Source organism: Berghia stephanieae, chromosome 9 (genome assembly GCF_034508935.2).
Source record: "Berghia stephanieae isolate SIO BIC M18660-M18661 chromosome 9, UCSD_Bste_1.3, whole genome shotgun sequence".
Lineage (NCBI taxonomy): Eukaryota > Metazoa > Mollusca > Gastropoda > Nudibranchia > Aeolidiidae > Berghia > Berghia stephanieae.
In genome coordinates, this window is record NC_088368.1 from 30360023 (window position 1) to 30377522 (window position 17500).

The following is a 17500-nucleotide window of genomic DNA, read 5'->3' on the forward strand; positions in this document are numbered from 1 at the left end:
TCATTCATTTCTTTCATTTTTTTTTAAAGATTAGCTTTTTATACATAAATCAACACTGCTTATAGAAAAAAGTACCCGTTCACATTTTCTGAGTTGAGTGAGGTAAACATATTTGTAAAGGGTCTTACCCAAGGACACACGGTATTTTGGAGACCATTCCCACAGGGGTTATTCAAATTATTACTTACCATTTAATTGACGATTAATCTGTCTATCTATCTATCTATCTATCTATCTATCTATCTATCTATCTATCTATCTATCTATCTATCTATCTATCTATCTATCTATCTATCTATCTATCTATCTATCTATCCATCCATTTATCTATCTATACATCTGTATATCTGTCTACTTACATAACTGTCTCATATTTTTACAACAACATGATTATGATAATATATTTTGCTATAACATTCTTTATTTTCAGAGTGGACGGACGAGAGATATTGCTGACGGCAGAGAACCATGAATCAATGATGATATGGCTTATGGCATTACAGGTACGTCCCAATAATATTACTAGATCAATACATCTTGACTCACTTTACTTTACGCCTTTCGCTTTCATGGTCTACGGATCTAGTAGCCTCAGAAATTTTGTTTTAGTCAAATGTGATATATGTCTCTTTGGACTTTGGCGATGGTCTCATGTTTCACGATCTTAATTTGGGATGCTCGCTTTATGTTGATGTTTCTTTTACTCAATTTCATAATTAGGGTGAATGGCACTTTTAGCAAGTCCTTGACCGTTCGGACTGATAAAATTCAATTTGTATAGATAGTATGCGCTTGGCTAAGAAGTTCACAACATTGCCGTCCGGAAGTATAACTGACCAGCACACAAAACTATGTGTAACCTTAAACGCTTATAGTCTGGTTCATACAGTTTAGTGAGAATAGGATTCAATAGTCGTAACGTCACTTCCTTTCTAATGACGCATGGTAACTTAGTAACACTGGCTCTAAACTATCGGAACAATGGCGGACGCCCGTATGAAATATTTCTCCGGCGAGCATAAAAACGCTTCAAGAGGAAAAAAAACCCACATAAATTTGATCATTTTTGACTTTTACACATTCTGATCAAAAGGCATATGAAAATGGAATGAAAAGTTCTAGCCAGCATGAAGAATAAAAAGTAATGATTTTCTTTGTTTAGAACCAAGATGGCCGCCGTTGCCGGGCGCGTGACATCAGACTACTGAATCCAATTACTCATAAACGTGGATGCAAAAAAAAAAAAATAACAAAGACCAGAGTGACGTCAACTTCATTCTATCTATAAACACATAGACGCACACACACAATCACACACACACACACACACACACACACACACACTATAATACACACTATAATTACTTCCTTCTTTATTGCGTACTCCAAGTAATATGTTTTATATTATGGCCACTCAAAAACATCTGGTGTTGCAATGACTTTTCTTGGTTTCTTATACTATTCTTACACTGTCAATAATGTGTCTACATGGCATTGCCTACTGCCGTACTCTGGAAAAACCCATATTCTAAAATTTGGCCAGAAAACTGGCCCTTCAATTATCGATCGATTTAAATGACCCTCATCTTGGCAAAAATATCTCAAACCTGGGGGACTTCGTGCGAAACCCCAGGTTTGAGAGTTTTTGTTGTTGTTGCCAAGATGAGGGTCATTTAAATCAATCGATATATGAAAGACGAGTTTTCTGGCCAAATTTTAAAATATGGGGTTTTCCAGAGTATGGCTGTTATAATAATATGGGGCAGACATTGCTTGGAGGTACGTGAGTGTTGTTTTTATCTTTATTTTCATCGTTATCTATGATTTCAAAATGAATATTCCGTCATTACCCCAGATACGTCACACCATGCTATTTGAATTCCTAAGTTATAAATAATCAAAATGAAAAATTATTATTGCATGTGTATGGAATTTATCAAGTGTATTTTATAAAAGCAATCTTTTGTATAGAGCATATATATACTAAAATTGTGCTCAAATCCTTTTACTAAGAGTGCCAAGCAAACTACAACACTTAAACGCCCCCCTCCCCCGAAAAAAAAAACAAAACAAAACAAATCTTGAACTTGTATATAGAGCAATATCCCCTAAACGTGCTCAAAACGCTTTACAAGGGGAGATGCAGGTTGAGACATGTTATCCTGTTATAATTTTTGACTGTCATATCGTTGTGAGGCGATAAATGTCTCATTTGATCCGATGAAAGGAGAGAAAATGCGTAGCAGTTCTCCCTGGATGGGGTTTATCCACAAACAATATTTTTCAACACACTATCTCGTAGTAATCCCGTTTTGTTGGATACAAGATGTTGACAGTTATCCATTCAAATGTACTAGGATTATCATTAAACATTATTCACCCATTCAACCATCTACCCATTTATCGATCCACCCACCGCTCTTTCCTTATCTTCTATTTTTTATTGATATTCTTTTACCACTTTTGATGTTTTTTTTTTGTATTTTGTTTTTTTTTTGGTTTGTTTTGTGTGTGTGTGTGTGTGTGTGTGTGTGTGTGTGTGTGTATGTGTGTCTTTTCGTTGTTGTTGCAATCTAAGTGGCGACAGATGTGTGGGGGATGCAGTCAATCAGCTCCTTGTGTGTAGATTTGTGTGGGATCCCCCCCCCCCCCAATCTCTGGGTATAGTTGTTGTATAATTGTTGTTGTTGTTGCTGTTGTTGTTGTTGTTGTTGTTGTTGATGATGTTGATGTTGATGATTTTATTGTTCATCGCTCCTGTCTTGTTATTGTCGAGATGCTGACGGCTCTTTTTCACGTACCTTTCATTTATGCTGCCTTTTATATTCGTTTTTTTTATTGTAGGCTATTCGTTTCTTATTGGTATTTTGCTGTTTCTCTTTTGGCATAGTTGTATTATTGAAAGCTGTCTCTTGTACATTTTTCTTGAGTTGTAACTGATGGCTTTGTCGTCGTCGTTGTTGTTGTTGTTGTTGTTTTTGTTGTTGTTGTTGCTGTTGTTGTTTTTGTTGTTTTTGTTGCTACTGCTGCTGTCCTGCTTCTGCTGCGGTGAAATGATATGTGTTGTATTAGTAATGGCGTTGTAATATTATGGATATTGGTTGTCATGGTTAGGTTTGTTGTCAATAAAGTGTTAGTCGATACCACGGTCTCGTCTGATATCTTTTGACGACATGCATAAGTTCATGGAATTGATACTATGAAAAGAAACGGCTTATAGATAGAACGAAGATGACGTCAATCAAGTCTTTGTTATTGTTTTTGCCATCCACGTTTATGAGTACTTCTCACTAAACTGTATTAACCAGACTGTAAAAGTTCATGGTTACACATAGTTTTGTGTGTTGGTCCTTTATACTTCCGGATGGCAATGTTATGAGCTTCTTAGCCAATCGCATACTATCTATACAGCTGAATCTAAAAGATAGGATGATTATAAATGGGAGCGATCTAGATTCATCTTTTCGTCTAACCAGGTCATCAATCACATGATTTGTTGCTGTCCAACAATTGGATATTTCTTAACAAATGTAAACACGTGCTTTGTTTGCAAAAGTTATAACATACCCAAGTGTCAAGCTGAATCAAATGACCAATCATGATGTTAGATATTTATAAAACTGAACACTTTTCATTATGTGGATCAATTTGAGCACACTCTCCAATGTGACCAATGACCTCGAGCACATGGAAATTTAATATAGATCATGCCCATTGAAACATATTTATAAGGAGAATGCGGTTTGCAAGCGATTTTGTCCCTTCGTTGTGTTCAATACAATGAACACTTTAATGGGGACAATTTATATAAACACAACACTTCTCTTTTTGTGGATTTCTACGAATGAACAAAACTCATGTTACACAACTGTGAGTTAACTCTTTCAGCGCCATTGGCCGTACTGTGAGGTCAGAACAGAATCTGCCTACTGGCAAATGGCTGCACAGTGCGGCCTGTCCTGAAAGGCAAAAAAAAAAAAATGTAATCCAATCCTACTTGCTACAAAAATACTATAAATTGAACCAATGGTATCATTTCTTTCATTAGAACATTCAATTGGCCCAAGGGGGGGGGGGGGGGGGGGGGCGTATTTCAATTGAGATTTTGCGCCGAATTCGAATGTCGCATTGTCTTAGCTTGTCATTCTCATGTTGCCTCAACCAGGTGTCAGCCATTTTGTGACGGAAATGCGAATATAACCTCAGCGCTGAAAGAGTTAACAATAAGCCTCAATGGGGGCGATCTATATTCATGTTTTCGTCAAACCGAGTCATCAATCACATGATTTGTTGCTGTACAACGATTGGATATATTTTAACAAATGTAAACACGCTGCTTTGTTTATGAAAGTTGTAAACACACCCATGTGTCAAGCTGAATCAAATGACCAATCGTGATGTTAGATATTTAAAAAGCTGTGAACACTTTTCACTAAGTGGGTCACTTTGGGCACATTTTGCAATGTGACCAATGACCTCGAGCACCTGGAAAGTTAATATAGATCATGCCCATACTGGGATACTTGTCCCGTATGTATGCGTTCTTATAACTTATAACTATTTTTCAAATCACTGGTCAGGGACTGAATCAGGCATTCACTCTAAACAGTATCTTTTCCATAGTCTTTGCACGAATGTTGTTAGGATGCAGGTGAATACATATAGATAAAATAATAATGCATATTGATGTGTCGAATTTACACGGTTGCACCATGCTCAATGCGCTCAACAGTGCTTTATGTATTTCCCGAGGAAAAATGGAACCAGAGTTTAATTCCATTACTGTACACTTTGCCCCTTGAGAACTATTGCTTTTACAATGTCTGCTATTGCCCACACTAAGCGTTCAATCAAATCTTACTTGAGTAAAAAAAACAAAACAAAACAAACAAAAAAACTAGAGCTTTTATATAGCGTAATATCCACTAAAATGTGCCCAAAGCGCGTCACAAAGGGTCACTGACCAACAGCAACACGTAAAATGTAGAACGAGACATGACGCCTGTTAGACGATATTACAATTTTTTCCGACAGAGACAACGCTGTTGACGGCCAGGTACTCATTTTACACCTGAGTGCGGTGAGAGAATGTAAGTAAAGAGTTTTTTCCCAGGACTCAACCTTGCGCCGAGCGAGACGCAAACCCAGGACCTTCCGATCCAAAAGCGATTACATAGCCGCACGGAGTAGGATGTGGCTTGCCAAAGGTCACAATGCTGGTACCAGAGTTGTGTGATCATGTCATTGATTTCACACAGCATCTTTTGAATTCATTACAAGACTAGACACCGTATATCTCATCTATCGATGGGAAGATATAATAATAAAATATGTTTCCTTCAAAGTCATAAGGCCGGAATATAGATAGTTCGAAGTTGACGTCACTCGGGTCTTTGTTATTGTTTTTTACCATCCGCGTTTATGAGTAAACTTAACTGTATTAGCCAGACTATAAACGATCATGGTTACACACAGTTTTGTGTGTTAGCCAGTTATACTTCAGGATGGCAATGTTGTGAATTCCTTAGCCAAGCGCATGCATACTACTGTATACAGTTTTCTGTAACGTCAGAGAAGCAAAAACAAATACTTGTTTTTCTTTGGATTAAACGATACTCTGTCTCAAAACACTTTCCGCCGAATTCGATAGACTCGGCTACCCAATATCATTGCAAGATGGACAACAGAAAGGTCAAATAAAATACTTGTATAAATTGTATAGGGGACCAATGCTAGTTACTTTGCTCGAGAGGGAAGCGCTCTAAAACTAAAGCTGACGGGGGCGCTACATTAACATGTGAAATAATAGTTTATAAAATATCATTCAAATATTTTCCCTTTGTTTCCTCTGTAGGCCAGAAGAGATCAGTTTGCAAAAGCCAGCAACAAAAACTCCAACGGAGGTCAAGGTGACGATGACCCCGACTCCCCACACTATGACCCGGAAGACAACGCTGATTGGTCCTCATTCGACGTGACCATGGGGTCAAGAGAAAGGGTATGGTTTGACATATCTTGTACTTCCGACTCATCAATGTCGTCTGTGTCCTATGAAAAAGAAAATGGCGGCGATGATTTTGACTGCGATCCGGTATACACGAATTAAGACCTCACATTTTTCGTTTCAACTTCCAATTTTATTTTTGCCTGTCCGATTGCACAATAGTTTTGCACTCATTTTTATTTTTTTTTTTCGTGAGAATTCAACACGCATGCGTGGAAATCGAAGTTTTTTTTCTCGGTTTGTTTTTGTTTTTCATCACGTATTTCAAACTAATACACTTGTTTATTTTTTTTATCTTGCGCATGCTTGAAATTTGAAGAAGTTTATTTTTGTGCAACATCAAGTGGAGATCACTTTATTTGTCTGCATCTGTTTTTCCAACATTAACTTTTGAAAGCTTTTAAATAATCTTGCATGACGTTTTTATTTAGGCTATTGTTTCTTTATCAGATTTATGCTACTAATGTAAACAGACATCATGAAAAGTCTCAAGTTATAAAACTGAGAGTCATCATCAGTGAAAAGTTTCCCTCTCCCAGAAAAAATACATACAAAACAAACAAGAAAAACAAACAAGCAAACAAACTAATAACCAAATAAACAAACAAACCACACAGGAAATAAACAAGGTCGATGTGATCATATAATCCAATTAAGACCAATTTATCACTGTTGTCGCTTCGTTAATGAAGGTAAAGTCAAATGGGAAAAGTATTTGGTTCCAATATTGGTTCCAGAGAAGTAAACTTTTTTATTCTGTTTGTTTGTGTGTTTGTTTGTTTCGTATTGATTTTTTTTTTGGGGGGGGGGGGGACGGGGGGATTCTTCTATGTCTGTCTTTTTATAGAAAAGTCAGCTCCATCACTATATCTGCCGTACTTTATTTCGAATTCTTAGGTTTAAGTTGTTTCTTTTTGTTTTTTTGTTTGTTTTTGTTTTTGACGATTAGGGAGTTATCTTGATGTATCAATGTAGTATGTGACCCACCGGCTTAACATGTTATTATGTCGGGATGAACCAGATACCACAATAAAGTTTAGAAATTTTACACAACGTAAAATAATATATATATATATTTAAATTATAAAGTTCGCTTTCAGCATCACTTAAACCCGCAATAATAGAGGCTTAATAGTCACATATATAAATCTATGTACAAAAAGTAATATAAAAGATTCTTTTTAAAAGAACAAAATACCAAACACGGACCTTTTCGGGCTCAAAACCCGTTTTCAGCTAATAGCAAAAATAGTTACTTCTGTTTAGTCTGTCTTGATTTAAGGTGATCAATTACCTAGCGTTTTAACAAGAAACGATAACGTGAGAAAGGAACGAATTCGAAGGTTGACTGAAGTGAAGAATGTATCAATAAAGATGAGAGAAGATAGATTGAAATGGTTCGGACATGTAAAAAGACGAGAGAGGGAGTACGTGGGAAGGAAAGTATTGGACTTACACATAGCGGGAAAGAGGAAAAAGGGACGTCCAAAGACTAGATGTTGGGATAAGAAAGAACTTGTCCTGGAGGAAGATGATGCAATGAACCGAGATGCATGGAGATGTGGCATTCATTATGCAACCCTGCAACATGGGGGATAAGCTGAAAGAAGAAGAAGAAGAATTAACGTTTTGACTATTTATGTTATTGGCTGATACGGGGTTTTAATCTCGAATCGTAGCATGTTTAATATTTCATTACTTTTTTGGAGCTGTTTTATTAATTTGTGTACATCACCTATTACAATCCACACCTTCTCTCAACTTAGTATTTAAATAAAGCAAAAGTTTTCTGGACAAGCATGAAAAACAATGTGTTCTCTCATTGTACTGAAAATCTTCACTGCGCTTCTTGTAATCGTATTTTTGACTTACTTGACTTATGCCTCTTGACTCCTGGCGGAACATAGGGGCCTCAACAGCACTCTTCCATCTTCTTATTCCTTGGCACAGACCTTTACCTCACTCCAGGTAAGATTGGAGACGCTCAAATCTTGGTGAAGGCTTCTCCTCCAAGTCTGTTTTGGACGACCCCATTTCCTCTTGCCCTGTGGGTACCATTCGAGAGCCTGTTTGGTTGTTTTACAGGGCTCTTTCCGCAGGGTATGGCCAACCCATCGCCACTTTCTGCGTCTGACCTGGGCATCCATTTGTTCTTTGTTTCTTCTTGTCAAAGGTCAGCATTTGGTACTTTGTCAAACCATTTCAACCTGAGTATTTGTCGAAAACAGCGATTGACAAAAGTTTGTATCTTGGCTGATGAGGTCAAGGTTGTTCGCCAAGTCTCTGACCCATAGAGCAGGACTGCTTTAACATTAGTGTTAAATATTTTGAGCTTGGTGTTTGTGGATATGCTAATCGTATTTTTAGATATGGAATTGCGTCGCAAATCTTTATTCTTGAGTTAGTCTAATGTGCTACTGTGTGTTGTGCCCAATTCAATTCATCCAAATGCACAAAGCACGTTTGCTCGTTATGCAAATATGTGACACAAATTATAAATGAATTTTGCCGCCGATTAAAAAAAAAGTGGACACCCCTCTAATTCATATTCAAACCGGGTTCGAGTATCATATCATATCATAGAATAATCCTTAACTCTCTCCTTACCAGACATTTTCAGGATTTTCCCCAAAACTTCACATCCAACTAACACAAAAATATATTTTTTATCACTCAAACACTATAGCAGTAATTTTTTTGCGATACATAATATCTTTAGCAAAACATGCTCTACAACACACTGTTCATTTTCTTAAAATTTTATGATGTACAAAAGAAATTTGAATAAGAAAAATGTTGGTTGTATCGTAACTAATGTGATGATTTTCCTATAGTTGGTCAGGAGAGAGTTAAAGGTTACATAGGTCAAAAGATGTTTTCGCAAACATAATTATATAATAGTTAATACAAGCAAAAGAAAAGATAAAATTGATGCATGGATTTGACAAGTACACAACATCATATATGCAAACAGCACGTTTCTACTATTTTTTATGTTATTGACCGAAGAAGGGTTTTGAGGCCGAAACTTTCCGTGTTAAGTAATTTGCTTTTTTTTTTTTTTTTGAAGCTGTTATATTCATTTTCTACATTACTTGTTACCGTCCACAACATCTATCAGCCTATTAAGTATCTCTTCTTGATTAAAGACATTTATTTATTTAAACTCCAATCCTACTAATTAAAAAAAATAAATTTATATAGCGCATTATCCACTAAACGTGCTCAAAGCGCTTTACAAGGGGTCCCTGGTCAACAGCAACATTTAACATGTAGGACGGGACGTGACGCCTGTTAGGCGATTTTACAATTTTTCGGACAGAGACAACGCTGTTAACGACCAGGTACTCATTTTACACATGAGAACGGTGAGAGAATGTGAGTAATGAGCCTTTTCCAAGGACTCAACTATGCGCCGAGCGCGAGGCTCGAACCCAGGACCTTCCGATCCGAAAGCGAGTGTCATACCACTAGACCACATAGCCGCATTTTAGCTTACAATTCATTAAAAAATAACTTGAGCTTTTATGTAGCATCCACCACAAAAGTGATTTACAAGGGGTCCATACCCAACAGCACCACTTAACATCTAGAACGAGACATGATGACGACTGCTAGGCGATATTACACAATACTTTCAGACTGAGACACAACGCTGTTAACGGCCAGGTATTCATTCTACACCTGAGTACGCTGAGATAATGTGAGTAACGAGCCTTTACCAAAGACTCATATATATGCGCCGCTCAGAGCGGGACTCGAGCCCAGGACCTTTCGACCCGAAGGAGAGTGTCATACCACTAGACCACATAATATCTGCATTACTAAGCATCAGGCTCTTCTAAACATTGTACTGTTTTAAGACGATTGGTCACAGATTTGCTTTTAACTCAACTCAACCCTAACACCGACTATATCCGTAGTATACCCGGGGTTACTTTTACCCCATTCTATTTATTACATTTTTCTGAGACAAATTATAGGCGTATCAAGTATCAAAGTTAATAATGATCTTAATGTCTACATGTTCAGTAGTAGAATAAAAATATCTTGCATATGCTCATTTTAATACATTTTTCTCCAATTTTGAAAAGTAGCAAAACTATCTAGGATTCAGTGAGTTAATAGGACAATCAGGCATACCGTTGTAGAGCTAAGACCATTTTGTTTACCAGTTAACCAGTTAACCACTATACTCTTGAAAAACTCGAATTAAAAAAAATTTGGCCAGCAAACTTGACAAAAGCTCTCAAACCTGGGACTTCAAGAGTACAACAGTCAACTGGTTAATCTTCTCTTTAAAAAGAAAATAGAGTTGGGAGCCAAAATTGTTCCGTACAGCCAATGTTGAATTTTTTGCCAGCGAGCACAGAATGACTGGCAAATCTAAACATGATAAAACTTTAATTCACAGGTTGATATAAGATTAACTTGCGACCCTTGAGCGAGCGAGGGTCGAACCCAGGACCATCCGATCCGAAAGCGAGTGTCATACCACTAGACCACATAACCGATTTTCTTTTTCTTTTCGCTATCAACGTGATCGAGCATAACTACTCCGATTAATGGATTTAATAATAGTACACCTTTCATAGTCCGGTCTTGTATAAAATTATATTTTAGGGTTTAAAAAAACCGATTATTGATTTGTGATTATTTCCATCTGTTTATTTTCGTTACCGACGTGACACGAACAATAACACAGTATGTGTGAGGGCCAAAACCGCGATCTGTTTTGGTTATATCTATTGTTACTATATTATATGTTCAAAAACGTTTATTTTAGGCAATTGCCAATGTAACTCATACAAGAATATATTTTCATCAACAAATATTATAGGTATAACTTGAGCAGCATTTGAAATATCTGAGATATGATAAAGGTAACAACAACAACAATAATAATAATAATAATAATAATAATAATAATAATAATAATAATAATAATAATAATAATACATGAGTACGGTGAGAGCATGTGAGTAAAGAGTCTTTTCCAAGGACTCAACTATGCGCCGAGGGAGGCTCGAACCCAGGCCCTTCCGATCCGAAAGCGAATGTCATACCACAAGACCACAAAACCGCACGGCTGGTACTACATTGTGATGAAGTCGTCACTTGACTTAAAAGTAATAATAAAAACTGCTTTATGATTTATCTATTGTGCTTTGTTTTAAATCATGAATACAGTTTCTTGAACTGAAATAATAACTTTATGTGGTCTAGTGATATGACACTCGCTTTCGGATCGGAAGCTTGTGGGTTCGAGCCTCGCTCGGCGCATAGTTGAGTCCTTGGAAAAAGGCTCTTTATTCACATTCTCTCACCGTACTCAGGTGTAAAATGAGTACCAGGCCGTTAACAGCGTTGTCTTTGTCCTAAAAAATGTAATATCGCCTAACAGGCGTCATGTCACGTTCTACGTGTTACGTGTTGCTGTTGGCGCAATATCCACTAAAGCGCTTTGAGCAGGTTTAGTGGATATTGCGCTGTATAAAAGCTCAAGTTCTTTTTATAATCATTTAAGTTTAAATGATATTTCATTTTTTCGATATCTACCAGCCTTACATCATACTGGTTCATGCCGATTGATAACATTTGAATCTCTCCGCTTTCGTTATTGTTATATAAAAAATAGGAAATGAATGAATAAATATAAATAACAAATGCGAACATTTATATATCTAGCGAATGTCCAGGGATTTGCCATTCTGAATGCGCGTCGCATTCTTAAATCTATTTCTCCAGCAGGCCGTATGGAACTATATTTCCATCATAAAAACAGTACTAGTCGCCAATTAGTCTTCTTTTTGTACTAACAACACTCTTACATTATCCGCCACTGCCTATAGACAGGAGGTACTCATTCACACCTGAGTCAAGCGGGGTATTGTATGTTAAGTGCCTTAGTCAAAGACATAGCATCTGGACACGAATTTTCCACGATCACTGTTACCCATCCGGTCACTGGCCATGCTTCACATCGCTTAAGTATTATGACAAGACGAGAAACCGTACTGTTGAGCCAAAAGGAAATCAAAAACAAAACAAAACAAATAAAAAAAAAAAACATAACAAAACAAAACACCCAAACAGCAAAGCAAACAAACAACTTGTTATAAACGCTTTCCCCTCTTTACTTGATAATGTCATTTCAATTACTCGGCTATTGTTTTTGTTCCAATTCGAAAGTAGGTTTTGCATACATAATATGAGTATAAAATATTGATTTTCAATCAGAAACTCTTTATTGAATTGATAGTGGCTTTTGATAACCTAAATATTAATTGATTTAATTAGTACATAGAAATCCATAAATTTGGTTTTCTCTTCATGGTTAAATTTTACAAATAAATCCTTTGTGTTTATAATTTAAATTTTTTTCTCGGTCATTTGTCAGCATGATATTAAGTCAATATTTATAACCCAGTTCTACCTTCCAAAATAATCAGTTAAATCATTAATAATACATACATACATACAAAACTTACCGCTGTCTTTCTATATCTCTGGTTATTCGTATAGAGTTACCATGTTTTGTGACCATACATAATAATAAAATTATAAAAAGATAGATAAATATTCACAATAATATTTGTAATATTTATACATTTTTTATGCATGGCATGTCTGTAAACAAAATTCCATTCTGTTTAGTTGATAAAGAGGAAACCCGAAACGTCCATTTTATCTGTTTTCGTAATTCAATTGAAGCTTACATTCAATTTCATATTGTTATTTATATGTATGGTTAAAAACGTACATGAATGAGTGCAACTTTTAACATGTCGACTAATGATGGTTAGGAAGAATATGGTGTGAACTAAACACATCTCTAGCGGATTGAATAAAAGCAAAGTTAAATTATGAAGTGGCCGAGTGGTTAAGCAAGGCATTGATTGCACAGTGACCCGGAAGGTCCCGGGTTTGAGCCCCGCTTCAGGCACTTTCGTTTTTTTTCTTTGGGCAAGATTATTAACCCTCAACTTGCTCACTTGGACAACATTGGTGATTCCTGTTGACATCAGACATCTTGTTTGGTGAATTATCTATTGATAGTATGCGCTTGGCTAAGAAGCTCATAACATTGCCATCCGGAAGTATGACGGTCCAACACACAAAACTGTGTGTAACCATGAACTTTTATAGTCTGGTTCATACAGTTTAGTGAGAATCACTCACAAACGCGGATGGCAAAATACAATCACAAAAGCTTGAGTGACGTCATCTTCGTTCTATCTATAGTAGTTCTTCGTGTGATGCCTAGGCGATGATATCTCATAATGTCATGGCGGAATGGCATAATTAAAATTTTAAAAATAACAACTTGTTATTCTATATAAGACACTTTTCCTTTTCTGTCTTATAAGACATTCTAAAGATTATCCCGGATTATCCATTGTGGTTTTCCTTTGACATAGAAGGATTATTATTTCTCAACTAAAACACCCCAACTCTTTTACTTGAGCTTTGAGCTTTTTTTTGTTATAGTGCAATATCCAGTAAACGTGCTCAAAGCGCTTTACAATGGGTTCCTGGCCAACAGCAACACTTAACATGTAGGACGTGACATGACGACTTTAAGGCGAGATTACATTTTCTTCGGACAGAGACAACGCTGTTAACGGCGAAGTACTCATGTTACACCTGAGTACGGTGAGATAATGTGAATAAAGTCTTTTCCAAGGACTGAACTAGGCGCCGAGCGAGGCTCGAACCCAGGAGCTTCCGATCCGAAAGCGAGTATGATACCACAAGACCACATAGCCGCAGACTTTATTGCCTTCAGGGCATTGAAAAAAATCTCTTTTAAAAGTCTAGGATTTCCAGGAATAAGGGGAAGAGGCTGATTGAGGAGATGCATAGAGAGACGGACCGACAAACAGACAGACAGTTAAATGAATAAGCAGATAGATGTGTAGATCGTTTAAACCGATAGGCAGACTCGTTTGTAGAGATTTAGATAGACATATTGATGGATAGAAAGAACTATCGAAAGATTTACAGATAGACAGATAAATAGATATATTAGACAAATAGACATACGTTTAGTTGGATAGATAGCTTGTGTTTTGAGGGAGAGAGAGAAAGAGAGAGAGAGAGAGAGAGAGAGAGAGAGAGAGAGAGAGAGAGAGAGATAACAAAGTGGAAGGAGAGAGAAGTAGAGAGATACAAGGGGCAAAGAGAAAGAGATAATGATTGAGAGAAGAAGAAGCAAGAGGAGGGGGAGGAGGAGGAGGAGGAGGAGAAGAAGAAAAAGAAGAAGAAGAAGAAGAAGAAGAAGAAGAAGAAGAAGAAGAAGAAGAAGAAGAAGAAGAAGAAGAAGAAGAAGAAGAAGAAGAAGAAGAAGAAGGAGGAGGAGGAGGAGGAGGAGGAGGAGGAGGAGGAGGAGGAGGAGGAGGAAGGAAGGAAGCGGAGGAGGAGTAGGGAGGAGGAGAAAAGAGAAAGATAGATAGCTAGATAGATTAATAGATAGATAGATAGATTAATAGATAAATAGAGAGAGAGAGAGAGAGAGAGAGAGAGAGAGAGAGAGAGAGAGAGAGAGAGAGTATTGAGACCATCGCAGCTGTTTAAATCCAATTCAACAAGCGGTAGGTATTAGCCATATGTTGTTTTGTAGACGAGACCTAGTTTTGTATCATCTGATCTGATGTTTGCCAATGATAAACAAGTTAGTATCGATTTTATTGATATTTTATTCGGTACTGTCAAATACTCATCAGCATTTTCAGTACTCCGACGAAACATTTTTTTTTCATTTTGTACCTACATTTATTTTTACTTGAAATATCCATCTATTAAGACAGCCTGAATCCCCAAAATTGTCAAACAATATATACTCGCTTTCGGATCGGAAGGTCCCGGGTCCGAGCCTCACTCGGCGCATAGTTAAGTCCTTGAAAAAGACTCTTTACTCACTTTCTCTCACCGTACTCAGGTGTAAAATGAGTACCTGGCCGTTTACAGCGAAAAAAATAGGTCCGAAAAAATTGTAATATCGCCAAACTGGCGTCATGTCCCGTCTTACATGTCGTGAAGTGTTGCTGTTGGCCAGGGACCCCTTGTAAAGCACTATGATCTTAGTGGACATTGCGCAATATTTTGTTTAAAAGCTCAACGTTCATAGATAATGGAGAACAAACGCCTCAGAATGTCGGTATTATGTTGGTATGGACCTCATATTGATAACTGATACACATATCAACCGAGCGTAATAGGCCTCAACAGTCGAAACGTCACTTCCCTCGTAATGACGCATAGTAACTTAGTCACTTGTTCTAAACTATCGGAACAATGGCGGACGCCCTTATGAAATTAAAATACTTCTCCGACGAGAATAAAACTGTATCTAGAGGAGCATGTCATGTGAAAAGGTTCTAGTAGCCAGCATGAAGAATAAAAAGTACCATTTTCTTTGTTTAGAATCAAGCAGCTGGGTATGGGCGGACGTGACATCGTCTGATGTCACTATTGAATCCAATTATAGGCTTTCTTTAGTATTGTTTGTAATGGATGATATTTTTACGTTGGTTTGAGAGTATGGCCATTGTAACGGCAGCGTGGCTCAGCGGTAAAGTCTTTGGTTCGTACCCAAAAGGTACCGCTGCTCTGTGTGACCTTTGAGCAAGTCACCTCGCCCTAGCTCAATATGCGGCGCTGCACTGCGGAAGACGGCTGGGCTATTCCAGTCTTCCTAGAGACAAATGTCCCATTTGAGATGAGTAAAAGGAATTTTATTTGTTTTCTTATTTACAGTAAGCCCATAACAGTTTGAGTTATCAGACCTTCATAATACAATTTACACGAAGAGCTTAATTTACATTTGAGTTCAAATTAATGTCATCATTGAAGAAATTGAGTTTTGTGTCCTAAATCAGAGAATGTTTAACTTTCCTAATTCTAATTGTTTTTACATTGTACTCAATATTCTTAATTTTGTTTATTCCGACATGATACCGTTTTGGGACGGTGAGTCTCAAATATTTATTTTAGTGTCTGGATTACAGCGATGTAAGACCGGTTAGAGGCGTTTGGTTCCAAAATCGGAGCCAAATTTAACTTTTATTCCAAATAAACATGAGAGCGAGAGGTTGTTTACCGATTTGACACGGCCTGATACAGATAGTTCGAAGATGACGGCACTCAGGCCTTTGTTATTGTTTTTTGCCATCCGCGTTTATGAGTAATGCTCACTGAACTGTATTGACCAGACTATAGATAGAATGCGCTTGGCCAAGGAGTTCACAACATTGCCATCCGGAAGTATAACGGACCAACACACAAACTCTGTGTAACCATGAACTTTTATAGTCTGGTTAATACAGTTTAGTGAGAACAACTCACAAACGCGGATGGCAAAAACAATAACAAAGGCCTGAGTGACGTCATCTGCATACTATCTATAAACGTTCATGGATACACACAGTTTTGTGTGTTGGTCCGTTATACTTCCGGATGGCAATGTTATGAGCTTCTTAGCCAAGCGCATACTATCTATAGATAGTGAGCGCTTTGCTAATAAGCTCACAACATTGCCATCCGGAAGTATAACGGTATAACCAACACACATAACTAGGTGTCACCTTAACTCTGTCCTTACCAGCCATTTTCAGAATTTTCCCTGAAACGTCACACCCACCCAACACAAAAATAGATGTTTTGCTATTCAAACAGAAAAGGAACAAGTACGTACTATAACTAACGTTGTCCAGTGTCTAATTTTTATCGCTATTACAAAGTATTTTCTTTATAATTTGTGATGTACAAGGGATATCAGAATAATAAAATTGTTGGTTGCATCGTAACGAACGTGACGATTTTCCTATGGATGGTAAGGAGAGGGTTAAACATTTATAGTCTGGTTAATACAGTTTACTGAGAATTACTCAAAAACGCGGATTGCAAAAAACCCCCCCCCCAATAATAAAGACCCGAGTGACGTCAACTTCATACTATCTGTAGAGATAAACGCCGTCTGCTATTAAATTCTTATTTCCGCTCCAGAAGGTTCTGGTCTCTGTATTTCATCTCAGAAAAGAGTATGTTTTTATGTAGCCAAAAATCACAAAAGCATAAAATAAACCAATCTGAAAACGTTTAACTCAGTAAAATATCAAGCGAATTGTACTTAATCTAGATAGATTTCACGTTTGATGTGTTTATCGCATTCAAAGAAAATAATTGTTTATTGATTAAATTGATCCGCTTGCTGTAGAGTTTGATTTACTGTAATCTGACATCTTAATGTGCTGTTTTATCATCATCATCATCATCATCATCATCATCATCATCATCATCATCATCATCATCATCATCATCACCATCATCATCATCATCATCATACATCATCATATCATCACCATCACCATCATCATCACATCACCATCATCATCACTCATCATCATCATCATCATCATCATCATCATCATCATCATCATCATCACACCACATCATCATCATCATCTATCATCATCACCATCATCATCTCATCAT

The 17500-nt window shown here is 37.1% G+C and overlaps 1 protein-coding gene across 1 annotated transcript in view; it reads left to right on the top strand.

The window, feature by feature from the left end:
* Positions 1–17500, top strand: part of LOC144979187 (uncharacterized) — a 179406-nt gene that overhangs the window by 60696 nt on the left and 101210 nt on the right. Inside the window, exons 5-6 of the mRNA XM_078925797.1 lie at positions 431–503; positions 5855–5998. Coding sequence (XP_078781923.1) covers positions 431–503; positions 5855–5998 — 217 coding nt within the window. The remainder of the gene's footprint in view (positions 1–430; positions 504–5854; positions 5999–17500) is intronic.